This window comes from Gossypium hirsutum, chromosome A13, assembly GCF_007990345.1.
Source record: "Gossypium hirsutum isolate 1008001.06 chromosome A13, Gossypium_hirsutum_v2.1, whole genome shotgun sequence".
Lineage (NCBI taxonomy): Eukaryota > Viridiplantae > Streptophyta > Magnoliopsida > Malvales > Malvaceae > Gossypium > Gossypium hirsutum.
In genome coordinates this window covers 82,002,496-82,025,859 of record NC_053436.1, presented here as the reverse complement: position 1 = coordinate 82,025,859, position 23,364 = coordinate 82,002,496, and the positions used below count along the sequence as shown (strand labels likewise).

Sequence of the window (23,364 nt, the reverse complement as noted above, 5' to 3'; positions counted from 1 at the left end):
CTATATCAACTATCTCATCTAGCCACTAACCCATCCCTCACTTCTATTCTCCAAACCCTTAACCATATTTCTTATCTTTTGGCTAAAAGTAAAATTATGGAAGAACAATGTGTTACGATCTCCCATCCGAAGCCAGCTGACTCTTGCCCTCTGCTCCCAGAATATTTCTTCCCTATCAATTTCTAAATCCAACTCCAATTTCACCTCGAAAATCTCAGTCAAAACCTCATCGCTTAGATATTCTCCATTCAACTTATAAAGTCTAGAATTTAAATTAAATTTCCTACAGTCCCAAAAAGCTTTAGAATTTTTTCCCACCTACTCAACCCACTCCCATCTCCTCAAGTTTCACTAGAATTTCCCTATTATTTGACTCTTAACATTATTTTAAATGATCCTCAAAACCTTCTTCCATAATTCAATCAGCATTAAAATGAAACTGTCTTGACCCGACTTGACTAGAAATCCCCCATCTCCTCTTCGTATCAATAGCCACCAGTAATGATTTGAAAAGCTATGTTGAAGATAAGTCACCGAATGTCTCAAAAAAATATCCCACTACCCTGGATTAGCAACCCCTATCTAACCTCTTCCTTATATTATTTTCAGGCAATCTTCCACTTTCCCACGTAAACCATTGACCAAATCAAATTACTTAGCTCACACTCTTCCAACATATCTCTAAAAGCAACCATTGGCCTCTCTTTACGGAACCGTCCACCCTTTCTTTCAAAAGAGAACAACACTTTGTTAAAATCCCCCAAAACTAGCCACGACAAACTACTATGCTTCAAATGCCTTAATAAATCCCATGAGTCTTTTCTAGCTTACTCCATAGGAGAACCATTAAAACCCGTAAATCTCCACACTACCCTACCATCCCTTTCATCCACCTCTACATCCATATGTGACTTCGAAAAGCTTTTTAGAGAAATAAACATCCCATCTTTCCACCCTAAAGATAATCCCCCTCTTTTCCATTTAGCATCCACATCAATTCCATACTCAAGCCCACAATTCCTCCTTACTTGCTCCATACGTCTACCACAAACCTTTGTTTCTATAAGAAACAGTAACTGAGGCTTAACTTGTCTCAATTTATTCTTGAGACATCTAACAATTTGCAATTGCCCCAAACCACAGACATTCCAACTGAGGATTGTCATTACGCCCAGTTGGTCTGCTTAACAGGGGTTGTCGATATTCCATTCCTCATTTTCGAGTCCAAAGACATGTTACCATCTGAAACCCTAAACTCCTCAGCTAGTATACACTACCTCTTCTTCCCATCTATAAACTCAATAGGCCTATCTTCCAATTCTGGGTTCATTCCCCTTTCCTCAATATGGCCCACCCTACCTAATAGCCCATTACCCATAACTCTTCTAGTATGCCGAACAATTCATCCTTCCTTAATCAGATAACCCTCTAGACCTTTTCCCCTATCTAATAAATTAGATTAGTTGATCATCACCAAAATTCCTCCCTATTTTATCCCATCCACCTCCATCCCTATCCAATTACCATCCTCAGAGTCCTTAACCACTTGCTCATCACCGACACCGCCTTCCTTGGAATAGCCTGCAAGGACAAATCCAACCAAACACCACCTTCTAACTCTCCAACGATAACCTTACTAGGCAAAAACCTTCCCCATACCCTAACTTTCCACATAAGAAATAGAATAACGATAACTTTTCATGCTGAAAGAATGCATATGTGAATTTATTTTGCTCAAAAACAACACATTTCTTCCTCTTTAGTGGGAGACGAACATTTAACATAACCCTAACTCGCATGAACTTCCTTACCCCCTTCGTTATCAATACAACATCATATTTTACGAACTGCCCAATAAAATTCCTGAACTCTCGTGCCATCCCTTCGATCATAAATCCAACCGGCAAAGTATGCACCTGCACCCAAAAAATTCATAAAAAAAGAGGAACTTGATTCAGATCCTCACCCTTTGCCAACTTATGGAACACAATGAGATGCCTATTAAAGAACCATGGCATTCCATCCACTACCCGTTTTATATCAATCTCGTTATAAAAACAAAACAAGATTCGTTTTTCACCAATTTTCATAATGAAAACCCCTCGCAATGGATGTCACAAATCTACCAAAATATTCCTCAATGATAGAAATTGAACAACACTATCCGTAAGAACCCGTTTTACTAGATACAAACTATAATCCTCACCAAATATGACATCATCCCCTACTACTTCCACTGGATCTTCCTCCTCATCCACAATATTGAGATTAGCCAAACCCTTCTCCATTACTCACACACAATAACAACAACCAAATCTTCCAAAAATAAAAAATAAAACCCTAGCCGACTGTAAAACCCTAACAAAAACACTCGTGCTAAAAAAAGACTTTGTTGACATCACATTTAATAATATTTTTTTTGAAAAATCTTATTATAAATTTTGTAATATTATATATTTTAAAATGTTTATAAATTTTGTTTTTTTAAATTTATTTTTCATTTTTCTATCCGTATTTATATCCATTTTCTGAAAGCCGCATCATGAGAATAACGATGTTTGTAATTTATGATTCAAGTATATGAAGTAAGAGTTGGACTCGGTGGAATTTTGAGAAAGGATTTTGTAAGGTAAATATTTAATAAATAAAACCTAATTATAACTTTCATAATAAAGATTTGAAAGAAAAAAGAAACAGCAACTTTTTATTTTTACTTAATTAAGTCAAGTGTTAAATATTTACGGGTGCAATTTATTCAAATATTATATCTCTAAAAGTTTTTAGAATTTTAACCTTATTATTTAGCCAAGATTTGATTAACTACTTTTTTTTAATAAATAAAAAAGAAAAAAGAGAACTCTCACAATCAGAATGTGGAGTGTTCCAAACTTCCAAAAGGCAGTTGCATGTGGGTTTAAACCTCAATGGGCATACAAGATAAACAGAAAACCAGTAATGGGATAAATAGAAAAATCCAGCAACACTAACAACAAAAGTGTTCTTATTCAGTTCTCTCAATAAAGGATTATTCTTTAGTTGTTTAATATTTAATCTATGGTAAATCGAGCAATATTCAACGAATCAATCCAACTATCTTACACTCTATTCTTTTAAGCGTATTTACTTTCAGCAATCTATATTGTTAAATAGTGTGTAAAAGAAATCAAATCGGAAGTCTTCTGCAAATGAACTGAACAAGAGATCGTAGGAAGGTTTTAGAAGTTTCCTCCTTGTTAGGCAGCTTTAAGAGGTGAGCCACTTTTGAAAATGCTAGATGTTGTTTTTGGTATAAACACTCATCAATCTCTCCATATGGATGTTTTGTCTCCTCTGTGGAGAGTTTTGGGTTTGTCAGTGCCCATTGCATTGCCCATATAGCTAATGGTCGCATGTAACACAGGGATCTATATTCTTCATCTGTATTCCACGCTTCTGGAGTCTGGAAAGAGTATCTGTAAAACAAAACACGGCACTAGTCATTAATTTAATTTAATCAAACTTCCAAATGGGAGAGACACTTGGCTGGATTTTCCTAGTATTGGAACCTATGTTTTCTTTTATCATGTTGGACACATGAACATATCTGACACTTGCACACATAAGTACAGCCAAAATAAGGCTGTTCTATTATGTCATCTCATCTGTTATGTTTTCACAATACCATGGTGCTCCTTCGGATTATTGGAAAAAAGGAACTTCCTGTTTTTCAGAAGCGAATCCAAGTGCCTTCACCTCACAAGATTGATATTCGAAACTTGAAAGAATAGAAACTTACCCGAGACCCTGCTGTGACCAAGCAGCTTCATGGGCACCAGCTGCTGTTTTAAATGCCGTTTCCACCATCCCCTCCTGAATCATCGTCGCTGCAAGAGCATATGTAACTCCAGCCCAAATTTCCCTTGATTGCATACCAGTCATATCAACTCGTCCATCTGGAAGCATCCCATTTACCGCACCACGCATACCTCCTTTCACCTTTAAGACATTGAAATCATATATCTTTTGAAGTGCAGTTCTCACTTTGTCATCATCAGCAATTGGCATGAGACCACTTGCTCCAGTATACCTATATCATCACTCAATTTAGTCCACATTTGCATGGCTTAAACAGATAAAGAGTCCTTACGTAGAATAGGTAGCATGGTGGTACTCATAGTTCAAAAAGTAATGTGATTATTGTATTCATAAGGACATTAGAATCCGAATTTGCATCAAACTTGAAAGGGAGTCCAACTTCACGAATCATGCAAAGCTTCTTCTTTTTTTTTTTTTTGTGAATTACAATAACAGGACAAAACTCGAACAAAAAACGCAACTAACGCAACTCGAAACCAGACAAAGTTTTCAGGGATTGCAATTTGCATCTTCGAAAGTTTTGGTGTACAAGTTCAAAAAGGAATTGCATAGATGCTTCCGCAGAAGACAGATTTATTACATTTCACATAATGCATGATGTCGTTCAACAGACATTCCAAGGTTAAAGAAGAGACATGTCTGACTAGCATTTCAACAATAAATTGCTCCCAATGGACTACATAACCAGGTAGTAACTCAAAGACTGATATAACTGCACTTAAACTAGCTCAACCTTCAACCAAAAAATGGGATAAGATCCACGAATCCTATTGCATTTCTTTACTAGAAGTAGTTAGAGTAATATGAGTATACGACTTTTATGATTTTTCTGAACATAAAAGGAAGGTTCCAGTTCAACTGTGGTAAATTGGATACGGAAAGGATAATCTATTATAGTAAAGTCGTGCTACTTAAAGATCTATTCTGTTAACAGTTTCCATTAGAAGGAAGCATGGGAACCAGAGATGCATAGCAGGCTTTCAAGGATATAATCCAGGCTCAACTCCAAAATCATCTACACAAAGTAGTCCTAACTGAACAAGTTTAGGAAGAAGAATTATTCTTATTTTTTCTAATCTGACTATAGCCTTTTAAAGAATAGCAGGAAAAATAAAAAGGAAATAATCTCTAGAAATTAGCCTATCCCTAAAAATTAGTAATTTGATTATGGCTAATAGTACAAGGAAATTCCTAGAACTAAGGTAGAAAATCTGCTTAATTTAAGGAATTCCAACACTCCCCCTCAAGCTGGAGTGTAGATGTTAATCAAACCCAGCTTGCCCATAATTTCTTCAAACATTTTTCTGCTCAAGCTTTTGGTTAACACGTCTGCTACTTGTTGTCTTGTAGGTAGATATGAAACACAAACTTCCCCTTTGTTAATTTTCTCCGCAATAAAGTGGCGATCAATTTCCACATGCTTGGTACGGTCATGGTGTACAGGGTTATGAGCTATGCTAACTGTTGCCTGGTTGTCACAGTATAATGTTATAGGTTTCGTATAGGATAATTTTAGTTCTCCCATTAGCCGTTGTAACCACATTCCTTCACATATACCGTGGGACAAAGCTCGATATTTAGATTCAGCACTGCTGCGTGCCACAACAGATTGCTTTTTACTCCTCCATGTCATGAGATTACCCCAAACATAGCTGCAGTAACCGCTTGTGGAGCGCCTGTCATTAACTGCCCCTGCCCAGTCTGTATCAGTGTAGACTTCTATGCTTCGATTTACATCTTTCTTGAAATGCAACCCCTTAGCAGGAGTCCCTTTTAAGTATCTCAATATCCTGTAGGCAGCTTCCAAATGTTTCTCCCTAGGAGCATGCATAAATTGACTTATAACACTTACTCCAAAAGCTATGTCCGGACGAGTGTGAGAAAGATAGATAAGTTTTCCCACTAACCGTTGATATCTCCCCCTGTCTACCTCTTCTCCATCCTTATCAGTTCCTAATTTAAGGTTGGGTTCCTTAGGAGTCTCGGCTGGTTTGCAACCCAACAGTCCGACTTCAGAAAGTAGATCAAGAACATACTTTCTTTGAGAGATTAAAATACCTGCCTTTGACCTTGCTATCTCCATTCCTAGAAAATATCGAAGATTCCCCAAATCTTTAAGTTGAAACTCAAGACTTAAGAACTCTTTTAGTCTTTCAATTTCAATAGAATCATCCCCTGTCAATATTATGTCATCTACATAGACAATGAGAATACAACACTTCCCATTATCCGAGTGTTTGTAGAATAAGGTGTGATCAGCTTGACCTTGAGTATAATGTCTACTAGTCATGGCTTTGGCAAAACGATTAAACCAAGCCCTAGGGGATTGCTTTAGTCCATACAAGGACTTCTTCAACTTGCATACTTGGCCCTTGCTTCCTTCGAATCCAGGCGAAAAATTCATGTAGACTTCTTCGTTTAATTCTCCATTGAGAAAAGCGTTCTTTACATCCAATTGGATCAAATGCCATTCTAAGTTGACAGCAATTGAGAGAAGCACTCGAATAGTATTCAATTTGGCCACTGGTGCAAATGTTTCCTCATAGTCCAACCCATATGTTTGAGTGAAACCCCTGGCCACAAGTCTAGCTTTATATCGATCAATGCTCCCATCTGGTTTAAATTTTGTGGTGAAAATCCACTTCCAACCCACGGTCTTCTTCCCAGTAGGTAGTTTAGATATTTCTCAAGTTCCATTGTCTTCAAGAGCCTTTATTTCTTCCAACACAGCTTGCCTCCATTTGGTTGAATTAAGAGCCTCTTCTATGTTTTTTGGAGTTTCTATAGAATCAACATTAGAAACAAAGGCATTGTAGGATTTAGACAAGTTTCCATAGGATACAAACCGAGAAATGGGATGTTGAGTGCAGCTCCTAGTGCCCTTTCTTACTGCAATTGGAAGATAGATGGAAGATGAAGGAGGTGAAACTTCTTCCTCAAGACAGTCCTTGAGTAAAGATGGCATTGGCACTGCTGTTTCTGTTTCAGGCAGCTGATGTCTCCGAGAGTATACACAAGCCCCTGAGTTTTTTCTTGTTGTTTTTCAGAATGAGTGGGCTGTTTTTCTTCATTAGTATGGTTAATCACCCTTGTTTCTTGTTGCTGAACAGTGGAGATAGGAAAAATAGGCTGAACAGTGGAGATAGGAAAAACAGGTTCCAAAACAGGAAAAACAGTGGCTGTAGGATTTTCAGCAGGTTTTGTAGTGGTGGTAGGGCTGATAGAGTCTTGAGGTATAATGAGAAGATTGCTCAAGGTCTCATCTTCACTAAGTATCTCCCCCTGAAGATGAGAGGCTGAAAAATATGGCTCGTTTTCGAAGAAAGTAACATCAAGGGACACAAACATCCGGTGTAAGGTTGGAGAGTAGCACTTGTACCCTTTTTGTGTAGGTGAGTAACCAATAAAGACACAAGTGTGGGCTCTAGGATCAAGTTTAGATCGGTTACGTTGATGGTTGTGGACAACTGCTTTGCAACCAAATGTTTTGGTTGGGAGATTAGGAACACAAAACAAGGGAAAATTTTTTTGAAGAGTATGTAAAGGTGTTTGAAAGTTTAATACCTTAGATGGGAGTCGGTTTATAAGATAACAAGCAGTGAGGACAGCTTCTCCCCATAAATACTTTGGTACACCCATAGTAAACATAAGAGCACGAGCCACGGCTACAAAGTGTCTATTTTTCCTCTCGGAAACCCCGTTTTGTTGAGGGGTGTCAGGACAAGAACTTTGATGTATGATTCCTTGCTCAGAAAGATAAGGACTTAGGATAGAATTAAAGTACTCTCTCCCATTATCAGTTTTAAGGGTGTGAATATTTGAATTGAACTGGGTTCGAATCATTGAATGAAAATTTTTGAAGACTCTAGAGACTTCGGATTTTTCTTTAAGGAGATAGATCCAACAAACTCTAGTGTGGTCATCAATGAAAGTTATAAACCACCTAGCCCCTGTGATGTTTTTTACTCGACTGGCTCCCCATAGATCACTGTGGATTAAAGAGAAAGGTTGAGATTGAACATAAGGTTTCAAAGGATAAGGGACACGAGTGTGTTTAGACAGTTGGCAAACTTCACAGTTCAATGAACTTATTTTCTTATTTAGAAATAGTAGAGGAAACAATTTCTTCAAGTACATGAAATTTGGGTGTCCTAGTCTACGGTGCCATAGCATGATAGAATCTTATTTTGATGTAGATAAGGCCATCCCTTCTTGTGAACTGTTTTTGTTCCAAACATATAAGCCATCATCAACTTTAGCAGTGCCAATCATCTTCCCCGATTCCTGTTCTTGAACCACACAACCTAAAGCAGAAAATTCAACAAGTACTTTTTGATCCTTGGTAAACTTGCTAATTGAGAGTAAATTATAGGAAAGATTTGGAACATGTAAAACTTTATCAAGGGAAAAATTTTCAGTAAGTCTAACTGTCCCAATTCTAGCCACCAGTGAGTAAGATCCATCAGCTATGCGAATCCGAGAGTGATCATGACAAGGTAAATAGGTGTGAAACAAACTTAGATTACCTGTCATGTGGTCGGATGCACCCGAGTCTAGTATCCAGGAAGTTGTGATAGGTTCGTGTGTAGTATTTAAAGCAGTACCTTGAATAGCTAGTGACCCACTGGCTGTAGGAGTCCTAAGTAGTTTATGAAGAGCCTCAAGTTGAGTTTTGGTTAGCCGAAGTTTATGAAGAGTCTCAGAGGAATTTTCGGTGTCACCCATGGGAGTAGGGTTTCTAACAGAGAAAACAGAACAAGAAAAGAGAAGAAAGAGTAGGATCAACTGAATTCCTGATGCTCTAGATACCATGGACAAGTTTAGGAAGAAGAATTATTCTTATTTTTTCTAATCTGACTATAGCCTTTTAAAAAATAGCAGGAAAAATAAAAAGGAAATAATCTCTAGAAATTAGCCTATCCCTAAAAATTAGTAATTTGATTATGGCTAATAGTACAAGGAAATTCCTAGAACTAAGGTAGAAAATCTGCTTAATTTAAGGAATTCCAACACTAACTAAAATACTTCTCATATGTGATTTATAAGTTATGAAAGTAATCCTAGGAGTGCATAAAGGTTCACTTGATCAGCTAAAGAAGTAGAAAGTTCTGGAAATGCAAGATAAAGATATGAATGAGCTATTAATAACTACTTTACTTCCACAAATAATTAATGTCAAACATATATAGACCAGTAAGTAGGGTATGGACAGGGCCTGGGAAAGAAAAGAAACAGTTGTTATAAAGGCTCTTCTAACATATTCAGATCGTAGAAACTGCAATTTGTTTTTTCAGAGGTAAACATAATGGTATTATACTAATTACTGATATGTTGTCTAATGAAACTTGAACTAGCGCAAGGGGAATGATTGAAAGCATGAACATAATTATCAAATGTTAGTACTAATATGTCAAATTCTTTTCCGTATATGCAGTATTTTAATGCAAGTTGAGGGGTGGAGTGGGGGAGAGTAACTATGTGCTCACCATTGTCCAGCCAATTGATCAGCTAGAATACACCTGCTGGAACTATTTGCCGTGTTGTCGTAGTTGAAGTAGGACCCATTCCACAATGTTGCATATACAGATTTTGCCTTTTGATACTTGGTATGAAAATAGGCAGCAGCTTCATCATCACCTACTTGATGAGCAATAGATGCAGTAGCTTGGAGGGCTGCCACCCATAGCCCACCACTGTATGCACTCACACCATCAACAGGCCATGCATCGTAGGTTTGGTCAGGGAACCCTTCGTTCTCAATCATCCCATCACTGTCTTTATCAAATTGATCCATAAAAGCCATTGCAGTATACACTGAAGGCCAAACAGCTAGTGCAAAACTTTTGTCTCCTGTAGCAACAATATCCCTATGTATTTGGAGAACAAACTTGGGATTCAAATCTTTCCAATTATCTGTATTAAATAGATTATAAGCATTTACTTCAAACCAAGGGTCATTAAGCCCAATATCGTGTGGAACGGCACCAAGAATCTTTCTTGGAACCCACTTTCCATCATACATAATTTCCATCTTGCTTGGATCATGCATCATAACTGCTGCTGCAAAGTCTCTCTGGAAGCTCAGTTCAAGCTTTGGAAATAGCATGAGTAGTGCAAAAGATGAGTAGAAATGAACATCATAAGTGTTAAACATGAGGTACTCGCTCCCTTCAAGATAGAGGAACTGACCAATGTTTTCTTCTCCATCCTGAAGCAACTGGGATCCTAAAGCAGAATTTGATGTCAGAGGAATATGTGCCTTCTCAAGTGTAGATGTCATCCTTTCTAGGATTTCAATAGCTATATTTTTATGATTTGCAGTGTTAATTGCATTATCCAGATGTGATCTGGACTTGTCAAGAGAAAACTTTCTGTCTCCCAAGGATGCTAAACTTTGCATTGGAGCTGATCCATCTGTAGAAAGTAAAAATTAGCCTTCAATACTCAGGTTAAATATATCTATTAAGCTCCATATAAATACCTGTCCATATCGTCCCCCCTGCATTAAGGTAGTAGAGCTCATTGAAAAGAGTGACAGGGTACCTGGGAATTTTTTTCTTGCTTTTAGAACTTGTTCAACAAGTTGGATGATCACATATTTCCGGAGCACAAAATTCATTTAATCTTACCACTCAGGAAGCCTTTTGTCTTCAAGAATTGGTCTTTGCCATGATTCTATCTGCGATTCCCAGGTGGAATGATCTAGGTTGAAAATTATCAAAACACAAATATTCACCTAGTTAGCAATTTTTCTATTTCACCCAATGACATATTTCAAATAAAACTATTTCCATGGTTGTTTTATTTTTGTACTAGTGTATATGTCTGCCATTCAGACCGCAGACACTGTCTGGTACCAAATTAAACAAATTTACTATCACAAAGATGAAGATAAGTCAACATCTTAGCTTTATAGAATACTTATAACTTTCCGGGAAAAGATTCAGAGACTTTTAGCTACCACATATAAATATTGTGTTTCAGAAATTTTCCAGGCTAGTTTGTACGTGAGTAAAAGATCAAAACAAGTTCTTTGTAGATATCTTTTAAGTTGCCTAAGTTACATCGAATGGGAGCTATTTTACCGCTATAGTTTCTAATTTGATTAAAAAAAAGGTAAAAGTTAGAATATTTTGTAAAACATTTCTTTATTTACGAACATGAATGTTCTTTTGCCATCATATTTTGACCATCTTTGAGCTTAATTAAAATTAATAGTAGTAAAATTGCAGCCGTTCAAAGATGGCAAGTAAATATGATCCATCAGGGTTAAGTAGTGTCGTAAACTGAACCTTATCCCTAAGAAACATTTAGTCAAGCTAGATCATGTAAACATACCAAAAATAGCATCACTTGCAATATTTCCAGCTGCATCGCCTAAAGTGCCATAATATTTTGAATAGCGCCTGTTATTAGAGAGATATTTTGATTAGCTCTTAGTAGTATAACAGTCACAAATTAGATGTAATAAGTTCCCAAAAGAATGAAACTAACTTGTAGTATGTCTTGTCACCAAATCGGACTTCTGGACAGTCCCATGCAAGCGAGAAAGTGGCTCTACGATCAGAACCGGGAGGAACAGTCACAGAGGCTGCTACAGCTGCTCCAATGGATGATCCTTGCTCTGAAGGTGAACATTCTTCATAACTAAGGTTTTCAAATGATCCATTCTGTAACAATGAATTAAAGGAATCAAGGAATCATTAGATATGATAGAGATCAGCTTCTTCTTTTTTTCTCTGGTTTACTAGGTGTGGAGAAAACTAAAATCATAAAATAACAACTACAATTCACGTTGCGACCATTACTAAAAGCCTTAGTTATAACTTCACTCAACTGATCAAGCACAATTTTATTTCTACAAATTCAATAAAGTGAAATGAAGAAATACTGTGATTAAGAAAAAAAAGTGCCATAGGTGTTCATGCATGAGTGCTACAGTCACAATCTAACACAACTTACAAATGATGGGAAAATGCAATGAATTAATTTACCTAAAAAAAAAAAAAGAGGAGATAAAGATGAAGAATATCACCAACCTTTTTAATTTCATGCCACATATCTTTGGCACTAATTCCTCTAGACTTTCCAGATATGAGAAAGCAAGGGCACTCTGAGACATGGACTTCATTAGTTTCTTTTGCAGAAATGGCAAAAGTAAGTGGAGGTTGTCCTTTAGCTGTTCTGTAAAAGATGTACCTCCTATTAGTGATGTATGACGTTTTCTTCAAACTTAAAAATAATAATGTTTTTTTTTTCTTTTTGTTTCCTGTTAAGTTTTGAAGATAATTCGTCACCCAATTTAACATGATGGTATCAAAGCACTTGCATAAAATCTTAACCATTATTTTCCTTTTAATTCATCACCACCCAGTATCTTAACATCCATAGATTTTTGCTTTATTAATTATTGCTCTAATCTTTTCCTCAGCTTGCACCTTTCTTTTACTCTTGGAAGATCATTACTGAAAGCAAGGAAAAAACTTACTTGTGGTGTAAAAGTACTCCACGAACCCCATTTTCCATTCTGGTAGCAAGAGAACATTGTTAATGGAATAGGATTATTTGGTACGATGAAGGGATGAATTAATATAAGTAGAAGAATAGCATACAATAAACTAATCTGAATATAATTTGATTAAAGACCACTGGTTACTATCTTACTTCATCTTTGAGTTCAAGTGATCACCAGAAAATCCAGAGATTCCACCTACTGAGTTCTGAAAAAGTCGTAGAAATATGCTTCAAAATTGTTGATTACAACAGAAAATGATGAACAAAGCAATGAGCAACGAAGGATAAGATTTAACTTACAGCCCACGTGAAAAGCAAGGTGACATCAGCCGAGGTTCTTCCAGTATTAGAGAGCTGAAGTAGGTACAAAACAATTCAATAAGAACTATAACAATCTATTCTGTATATGAAAAGGTAGTGATTATACTTGAAGGCCCTAAGCCAGCATTTTCTATGTCCTACCGTGAATGTAAACACGGATACAGGCAAACTGCTCTCTTTGTAGTTGTGGGGAATAAATGGTGAAATTTGACGACAACTGATTCTAAGTTCCGGGTCAGGTTCACCTGCGTTCCAAGAAACCATATAAGATTCCACTATACTGGTATAACAAAACAGAACTATCTATAGCAGAGATTTAAATAGCGGTTGCAAGGTGATGTTATGATCAGAACAACGAAAAAGGGGAATAACAAGTCCGCAATGACAATTCAAAACCCTGATCCACAGTGTTTGATGTTGTTATACCTTCATAAATAGTCCATGACCTTGGAAACAAACCATGGTATGTACATTTCTCCCCTTTCAAATTCCAGTCCCAAGATTCAATGCCCGAACCTGTACTTCCTCTGCAGATAGTGCGGTTTGTTATATTCATCAATAGTGCATCTATTAACTCAAATAAGTTTCAAAATATTAAAAGAATCAAGGTTATCAACTATTGCTGGCTTACTTGGTAACTTCGGGACTTCTTGCACATAATACGGTTGAATACTTTTGTCCATTCGGACGCGATACAAATGCCTGATGAGAAAGTAGTGCAGAAGTTTTCAGTTAAATCGAGGGAGATATCAAAGGTGTATATATATATATGAAAATTATTTGGTATACTGTCAGAGCATTTTAGGTACAATAATTTTGGATTAAAATAATTTTTATCTTGACCATTTCTTTTTTTCTTTTTCTTTTTTTTTTTTTGTGAAAATTGATCTTGGACCATTTCATGTTCTTGGGTTTGACTTTTGATCTTATGTTTTTCTTAGTGGGTACAGTAGCCATATCAGATCAAGTATTAAGCCAGCTATGGCTTTAAACTATGAGAAGAAAACTTACAGAGAACTGATTTGCCAGGATCGGACCCTCTTCACATACTGTACCAAATAGTTTGAAGCGTTGAAACTCCCCTCTGTAACCTCTTCCAATGCTTCCTGCCCTAAAATTGATGCATTAAAATGTAAGCGATATTTGTAAAGCAACAGTACGAACATTCTCAAGATTTTTATTGTATGAACTAGAAAGGTTAAATAAGCAGAATTATGGATTAAACGAGGCTTCATTGAAATTGTCAGGACTCATAATCGAATTATACTTCCAGTGTAGTCTTTATTTAACCAATAGTTGCTTATCATTCTTCATAGTATGATCTTTGTCAAACGGAACAAATATGTTACAAAACCAGCTGCTTGTCAAGAAAATGGAATAATTAGGCTAGAATTAAGCTCTAAACCCTAAATTGAGTCCTGGTCCTTTACATGCCAAGCAAAAACACTGAACTCTCTAGTCTGGGGTTCAAGGTTTCAGTACCAACAGTAAACTTGTTCACCAAAATCCTAGAATTCGAATTCAAAAGAAATACATTTGCTATTTGGTTACCTTTATGTTTTTCTCTTAAACCGAAAATAACGAGAAATTTTCGTTATCCATGAGATGGACCAATTTATCTGAAAATATTTGGTATGATACTCATTCCAGGGAGTAAAAACATATTACAATTGCCATAACCTGGGTAATACTAACTTAATTTGTTAGATTCATAACATAGTGCTAAGGTGTTCAATCTGGTTTTTGTCGAGCAAAAATTGGAGGAACTTCTCTATAACAGGGTTAACAAACAACATAAATTCATAGGCTTACTTCATCAATAATAGTAGAAGAGAAAACATACCCTATACCACCCAAAGGAACGCCATGATCACATGTAACAAGGTGCTTTCTGAAAAAATCAAATATTGGTATCTGAAATGAAAGGAAGATGTTGCGGTGATTGCCTTAAAAAAATCATGAAATGAAAGGCATTTGAAAGAGCAGGATATACGGAAGAGTGAAGACAGGTTTAGACATTAAAAGATAAGATGTATTACTCTCCCTGTTGCTTCTTCTTCTCTCGTGTAACGCCACAGCCGGAAACCAATAGGTGCCTTTCAGAAAATAAAGCAGCCAAGTGAGGTTTTCTTATTAGCATCTATAACATCAAGTAGGTTTTGTCTCAACAATCTAATCTTCTGCTGGAAGACTACTTATCAGATTACAACATTAGCTATGTAAATTTTAGGAAGCTACAGACATACCAAATACATTATCTCTTTAAAACTTAGGCCAAAACCAGCAGGGGGTTTTCCAATGCTGTTCAATTGCCGTAGCCATGTGAGTGAAGCAGGTTTCGCCGGATCAACCTAGAAATTTGCAAAGCAAATACGGCCAGTTCAAAAGGAAGCACGAAACATGAATATGCGACTTTATGGATGAAAGTGAGTGAATTGCTCAATATACATCATTCATTGCTCTTTCATGCTTTGTTCTTATTCAGTGCCTTCAACCTAATTGTGTAATCATATCTGTTTATGTTGACCACGTTGAGACAACTACATTTAAAAATGAATTTTGACATTGGCAGTTTATTAGTCAGTAAGTAAGCATCTAAGTTGATTTCATCAACTTAAAACCAAGAAACATGCCAGTGCTAAGACCCAACGTTGCATTATTCATCAAAGCAACTGCAAATAATCTGTTTAGAAAGGATATAATAACAGAAACGCTCCATGAAGAGATTTGAGTCAGCTACAGCATCTTGAAGAAATATAAAGTGATTAAGAAGATTTAGCTTTAGAAGTAGGAGATCAGGCAAGAACTTGTATCCAACATTTTGCAGGCAGTGGGACTAAGCTTTTTCTGGCTTAAGCAGCAGCTTCTCTATGGAACCATAATTCATAGTTTACGTCAGAAACGATAGACGATGAAAACTACTGAGATTCCAGGAACTTTATCCGAGCAATCTCAAAACAAAATGCAGTTATCATTTACCAATACAATGTGGAAACCAGGCTAGAAATGTAAGGTCTCATCAATATATCCACAAAAATGTCATTTGCTAAGCAATCTATGTTTATGATTACTTCAAGGTTGAGCTTGATACTTGAAAGAACAATCATTGTTCGTAGCTTTACTCACAAAACAACATTAGGTCAAATTGAAGGTATCCAAAACATGAATTCTTTTTACATTGCTAGAATCTAACATCTTTGAGATTCTTCCTTCATGAAGCAACAGAAAAGAACATGTAAGGCTTCTTTTGCAATGGAATTATGGGATTTTGGAGAAAAAAAAATTGTATTTCTATTTATCAATAAGGATATATAGAAAAAAGGGCTTCTTTTCTTCTTCCTTAAATACTTGTGTTTGATACATGTATTCAGACATAAGAGTATCCGATACATACCTTACATCACAAGGAAAAAAGGGAAGACATTATAAACGGGAATCTATGTTGGAATAAATGATTTGTCTAACTGACCTCTAGGGAAGCAGAACAGCTAGTGAAATCGTTTTCAAGTGTATCTTTGACTCCATTCTCCATATTACCTGCAAAGTTTTAAAGATATACAAGATATAATGAGCTTTGGCTCATTAGAGTACGCTTAAATCTCTCTATACATATTATAACAGATTCTCAAAGTTCCTTATGTGGGATTGGAGTGTTGTAGAGAGGAAAAAAGTGATGTTTGGTTTTTATTATATTTCATGTGGCTGTTCTTTTCTATAATATTATCTACAAAAGTTGAATTCGAATTTATGTTTTCTTTTAAAAATGTAATATATCACTTAAATTTTATTTTTTCTAAATAATTTAGTATAAATTGTTAATAAAATATATATGTAAAAATATATAATTATCTTTCTCATTTTTATATTACAAGTAGGAGAGAAATTATAATCATATAGTCACGAATCTATCATTACATTCATATATAAATAAATAACTCAACTATCAAAACTAACAAATTAGAATATATTTAGATAATTTCAATAAATACACTAAACCGTGAAAATGAGATTTCAAAATTGTATTATCGTTTTTCCTTCGTCAACAAATTCATAGATTTGTGAAGGATATTTAATGATGAAAATGAAATTCTTATGAATATATGTGATTTTAAAATTAATTTTTTTATTTTTAAATAATATAATCATACTTTTTTTTAAGAAAATATATAATCATATTAAATTGTAAATTATTTATACATAATGTATGCATAGCAAATAAAATTCAATACACTGTCACATTCACGTTTTGAAACATTAACAAAAAAAAAAGCAAATACTGAGTTTAGTTTCTGGCCAATGGAAAATAAATTGTAAAAATTCTAGGGGAAGCACATGTGTTCACACTTCAGCGTTCTTGTTATTTTCTCATGTCATACTTCTGTCATATCATACTTTGTGCATTGTTTTATTTATTTTCTCGTGATACTTGAAAAAATATATTTAATAATTAAAAATATAAATTAAAAAAATTGAAACAAAATAAAATAAAAATACAAACATAATTAGAAGAAGAATTAAACATGAGGCTTAAAGATAAAATCACTATTATTTAATTATCTAACTAGAGAAATTAATGTATTAAAAATAATAATTAAAAATAAAAGCAAAGCTTTAAACAACATGAAATAAAAATATAAATGTGAATAAGAGAAGAATTAAACTTAAGGCTTGACAAAACTAATAATATTTAATTATCTAACCAAAAGAGCTAATATATCAAAAGAGTCAAAAAGAATGCAGACGTGTTTTCGCTCTTTCTCTCTAAAATCAATCTATTTTCTTAAATATCAAATTTGACCCATTTCCTTTTTTTTTAATTAGCTTTTTCATCAAATTTGGCCGTTACTAAATCGTAATAGAGACTTATATTTCAATAAAAAATATAACATGTAAATTTTTATATAAAATATAGAATATCTATGAATACTTTTAAAAAATAATAATAATATGAATAAACATTTTTTTTGGTAGAAAAAGATAGTATTAAATGATTACAATAAATAAATCATAATTAAGAGGAAATAATCTCCGTCTCTTCTCAACAAATTTATGATTAAATAAACAATATTTTTAAATTGTCAAGTCATTGCAATCGGAATTCCAATTATAATAGTTGTCATAACTATATCAATCGGATTTGAAGTCATCAATCAGTATAACTATCAATATTTAGCCTATAACGATACTATTCATTCTAGGGTGAAATTGTTTTTTAAATAGAAATTAAATTATATTTTTATAAAAATTAAAATAAAATTTTATCATTTTATTAATTTATAATTTTTTATTTTTGAACATCAAAACGCAATTTTATAACTTACAGTCAGACATGAATTCTTTTTATTTTAGCGGCCGACTGCCAGAGCCACCCACATGCCAACGCCTACCATTTAACTTTTAGCATAATGATTTATTTCGTCATTAAATTTTAGAAAAAAATTAATTTTAAATTTTTAATCTTTTAACTTATATTTTTTATCAAATCACTAAAAAATAGATGTAAAAATTAATATATTAATTTTATCTATGTGTATATCATATCAATAATTAATTAATTTTTTAAAACTAAAAATATATTTCTATAAATTTTAATTTTTAATAATTTTTGAATTTTTAAATTAAAAAATTAATTAATTGTTGATATGACATCTTTTGGATTGCCACATCAATAAAATTTTCTATTCATCTTGAGATGATTTGACAAACAACACAAGTTTAAATGTTAAAATAGGTAAAAAAAAATTAAATGGAGAGATAATTTTTTATATTTTTATATTTTAATAATTACACTTAAAAATAAAAAATATCCAAATTAACTTATAATTTAATGAATTATTTATTACGTTAAAGAGTTAGAATGTTACAAAAAAAAAGTTAGGAAATTATATTTTCTTAATAAAAAAATTCAGATTATGCAAAGGATATTATTAAAAAAATGTAATTATATTTCAAAAATAAAATGTCTTAAAATTAAAATATTAATATCATTTTTTAAAAACAACATTTTAAACTTAAATTATATATGAACATATTTAGAATGCATTAAGATAATTGGATTTGAGTGTAATATTCACGGAATTACTCAAATTCTTACTCTTCCCTAAAAATTAAAGGGTGTAATTTTAATGTTTCAATTACATTCAATTTAATTAGACCTACTAATTACAGTAATTATCTAAACGTGTCCCAAATGTATAATTACAAGTAGTTACACTAAAATCTAATTACTAATTATTTTTTAAACTAATCTTAATTTAACTCATAATTATGTCCCAAAAAATGTTTGAATATTAAATATTTATAATTTTAAAACTTATATTTACATATAAATATTTTTCTGTTTACAATTGAGCTATATTTATATGTGTATATAAAATAAGACATACAATTCTATATAAAATTTATATTTTATAAAATGATAATTTAGAATTTAAATTATACCAACTTTTTTATATTGGTACTTTTTTTTTTGTCAAAAGCAATTTCTAAACTATACTTTTATTACCTCAATTACTCCAAACCTTATATCGTTAAAAAAAATCATCCAATTAAAAGTTCTCACGTCACACAAAAAATAATAATCATTACCATGCATTTAGTTGTATCAAAAAATTTCAAAAATAAAAAAATATTTTTAAAAAATATATTTACCAAGTTTTTTTTATAATATATTATATAAATTTAAAAGATATATATGAATTTAAAATTATTCAAATATTTAAAATAAAATTTTAAAATTATATATTTCTATAATATATAAATTATATATGAATAAATTTATATAAGATCATATAAAATATAAATAATTAAAATTTAATATATATTTTTTTAAAAATAAAAAAATAAATTACACGTTGTTCGGGGTTGACCGATCAATGATGATCAACACCAAGTCAACGACCAATATTTATGTGATTTTTTATGCATATGTCATTATTTGATTGAACCACATTATCACTGGTCACAACTAATTTTAGAGTATCAACGTGAAAAAAAAAGTTCGTTTAGGTATTATTTTTAATTAAAAAATTTAAGTACCAAAATGATAGAGTATATATAGTTTAGATATTAGTTTATCATTTAAATCTTAATTTAAATACTATTTCATTTTAATAGAAATTTCATTTTTTATATTTTTTATAATAATTTATAAAATTTCAAAGCTTCATTGATTATATTAGTATTGTGTTCAAATAAAGTTTCATATATCAAAATAATGATACTATGTTTGGTTATTAGTGTAATATTATGAGGAAATTTTTTATTTAATACATATATTTTTTATTTTAAAATAAAGAATAATTAAAACAAACTTAGTTCTAAAATTAGTAAAAGAATTTGAAACAAAAAACAAAAAAATTCTTTTTTAATTTAAAAATTAATTATGACTAATTGATATACTAAAAAAAATAAATGATTGCAGTTGAAATAGACCTGCTCATGGGGTCGGGCCACCAGGCCTGGCCCGAAGACCTACTTGAAATATGGGAGGGTTTAAGTAAAAATATAGATTTGAAAAATGGGTTTGGACAAAAAAATAAGACTTATTTAAAAAACGGGCCGGGCCTCAGGTAAGGTATTTTTGGCCCAGGCTCGGCCCGGCCCAAATTCACTAAAGGCAAAAAAATCTATTTTTTTATATATATTATTTTCTTGTTGTTTTTTTTTCTTATTTTGCTACCATTTTACTATTATATTGCTACTATTTTGTTGTTCTTGTTTGGATATTGTATAAAACTTATTTTATTATTAATTTTGTTATTATTTTAAAGACATTTGTTAATTTTTTTATTATTCTAGAGACATCTGTTTGTTAAGTTGCATCTATCTTAGTGTTATTTAAGTATACATATTTTTTAAAATTTATTTTTAATTTGTTGGAAAATGTTTATTTTGATATTTTTAGTATTTTTGATATATTATATATATTTTAAAATTATATAAAAAATTAGATAAAAATTAATATGACTGAGCCTGATCGGGTCTAGATTTTACTATTTTATTCAGGTCAGGCTTGAGCAAAATTTTAAGCCCATTTTTTGAGTCGGATTCGGGTTTAGCAAACAAGCTTAAATTTTTAGTTGAGCTAAATCCGAACTCGACCTGGTCAGTTTTAGAAATTGAATTAAAAATGCGTGAATTAGTTTTTCACAAATTCAATTCCATCTATTGAATAGTATTCAAGTTTTACCAATTTCGTACGAGTAATTTGATAGATTTCTCTTTAAAGAGGAAAACAAAAAAAGCCTACACTTAATATTCTCGTCTAAACGGATCCACTTCTAGGTTCAATCATATCACTCATAAGGCTATATTTTACAAAACTAATCCAGAATAATTAAATATTTACAAAATTACTTAGATTCAAAAATTGTTTGAAAAAACAGTGCCTAGAGATTATGACCACTCCATAACCCGCACCCATATCCCCAGTCCCCGGAAAACCACTTGATGTGATTAATAAAATATTCTTTTTGATGCCAGCATTGCAGTGTTCGGCACTCATACGTAGTTTTTCCATTCGTATTTTTAAAGATACATATTATAAAAAATATTTTTTTTTGGGTCCGGCAGCCACGAAGTAAAAATCCAAAGACAAATCATTGAAAGAGAACGCCATTATCGTCCTCGCAGAGCTTTCGTCTTGTAACCAAAAATACACCCAAGAATTGACAAACCATTGAAGGAATCAACAAAACCCTTTTCCATTTCATTAATAACCCAATTTGCCCTTCCGTTACCAAACCATCTCTCACTTTGATTTACCACATGGTTTCACTTTCAAATGAAAACACCAAACAGAGTTCATCAACATGGGTTTAATCCCTTTACTTTTAGAAACCATGATCGATTCCCAAAAAAACAATATGTGAAAAGGCATTAGCCATTATAGACAAGCTTTGTGAGACAGAACAGGGAAGGGGATTTGCTTACAATGATGCGCTTGTGATGCCGGTTTAAGTGAAGAAGATATTACGAGTTCCAGAACTGGCAACAGAGTACTCTATTTCAGCCATTTGGAAACTGAGTAAGGGTGATGAAAAAGCTTTAATGGAAGCTCTTCAATTCGGTGCATTTCAAAAGCTTCTGTTGCTTATACAAGTGGGGTTTAATGGAAGGGCAATTTTTTTTTACAGTGCGGGTACCGGCACAAAAAATTACGGGGAATTTTTTTTTTTATACAGCACACGGCATCTAAAAAAACATTTTTAAACCTGGTATTACACGTATTATATAAAATATGAGTGGAAAATATATACATATATGGGTGTAGGAAATACAATGGCCGGCACCCAAAAAAATATTGTTCTGATCACAGTTCCACCCATCAAGTGGGTTTTTAGGAATTGGAGACTACACTATTCTTTCAAGCGTTTTTCAACTTGAGTTATTTTCGCAAATATTTAGTTGTTTTGGATTAATTTAGTAAAATAACCATACATTTTCAAACATTCAACTGGTAGCCGTCTACTGTCTCTAATCTTATACCAAGAAAAAAACCCTAAAAGTCAACTAATAGGTGGAGGATAGTTCAATAAAAAATAATTATTTTAGAATTATAATATTAAATATTATAATTATTTATTGAAATATATGTTAAATTACTTGTATAGTCTTTTATATAAATTAAAATGGGTTAATGTAATTTTTAACCTATATAACTTGATAATTAAATTATTTTTTTATATTTTTTACTATGCACTTTTGATTCCTAAATTTTACTACTTAATTTATTTTAATATCTGAATTTAGATGTTGTAAAAGTGAAATCAACCAAGAAAATATAAGTATTAAAATGCAGTTACCAGAAACCAGGAAAAAAATTGTGTTTATTTATTAGGCTAACTTATTTTAAAAGGTAGTTAAATCTTACCATTTTATTCAAACAAATTTTCATGTTTAAATAAACTTTTATACTTTAATTCATATTTAAACTATGATGTTGAATTATTTAAAAATTTAAAAATTATTTAGCTATAAATTTAAAACTTCAATGTATATAAGTTGAAAAAATTAAAAAGATGTTAAAGAAATACAAACAAAAGTTGCTTCATAAATGATTGTTTGTTCATAAAAACCAACCTTCCCTATTTGCAATCGTTAAGAGCAAGGTTTTTTGGAGACTCACAGAGCCATTCTTCAATATTTAAATAATACATATATAATTAAGCTCAAAAGTAGAACAAAGAATCCATTTATGAATCATCTTTTTTCTTTTAACTTTGAATATTGGGAATGAAAGTAAGTAGAACTCACAGTGCGGAAGACAAAATAAATAAATAAAGGAAGATGTGGCGAGAAGATACATGTCTAACCTGGAAAAACAGCGTTTCTTCGTATTTGTATGAAGTTGATGATGAATAATCGGAATCAGATAGATTTATAGGAATTTGGGTTGGCTTGACCTGCGTTTCAATTCATTTTGGTTTTGGTTGAATTTGTTTTTGTTTGAACATTTCAGAAACTACCAAAACCAAGTGGAGCACGGGAATGAGAAAGAAAGGCAAAAAAATAATAATAAGCGAGGAAAAGTAAAAAGAGAAAAGGTTGGTTGATAATTGACAATTTTTTTTTGTTCTGATGTGATTTGTCCCTTTCCCTTGGCCACTTTTATTATATATATATATTTACTTAGGTTTACGAGTAAGTGGAAAATCTATTCACTTAGGAAAG

General features: G+C 32.6%; 1 protein-coding gene across 5 annotated transcripts; it reads right to left on the bottom strand.

Annotated features, from left to right (window-relative positions):
• Positions 1–2,984: 2,984 nt before the first annotated feature.
• On the bottom strand, positions 2,985–23,280 carry LOC107939039 (non-lysosomal glucosylceramidase). Of its 5 annotated transcripts, XM_041084312.1 has the most exons (21): positions 23,007–23,186; positions 16,160–16,227; positions 15,139–15,558; positions 14,937–15,041; positions 14,730–14,786; positions 14,534–14,604; positions 13,702–13,801; positions 13,322–13,392; positions 13,117–13,217; positions 12,832–12,935; positions 12,670–12,723; positions 12,520–12,575; positions 12,344–12,382; positions 11,895–12,039; positions 11,350–11,525; positions 11,194–11,261; positions 10,485–10,557; positions 10,337–10,398; positions 9,342–10,269; positions 3,776–4,066; positions 2,985–3,452 (listed from the first exon to the last, which is right to left on the bottom strand). In XM_041084312.1, the coding sequence occupies exons 3-21, from the start codon at positions 15,145–15,147 to the stop codon at positions 3,164–3,166; spliced, it is 2,799 nt and encodes a 932-aa protein (XP_040940246.1). In that variant the 5' UTR covers positions 15,148–15,558; positions 16,160–16,227; positions 23,007–23,186; the 3' UTR covers positions 2,985–3,163. The 5 variants fall into 5 exon arrangements, with proteins under 5 accessions (XP_040940246.1, XP_016727814.1, XP_016727815.1 ...); XM_016872325.2 differs by lacking the exon at positions 15,139–15,558 and having other exon boundaries at positions 23,007–23,280; XM_016872326.2 differs by lacking the exon at positions 23,007–23,186 and having other exon boundaries at positions 16,160–16,233.
• Between the last annotated feature and the right edge of the window lie 84 nt (positions 23,281–23,364).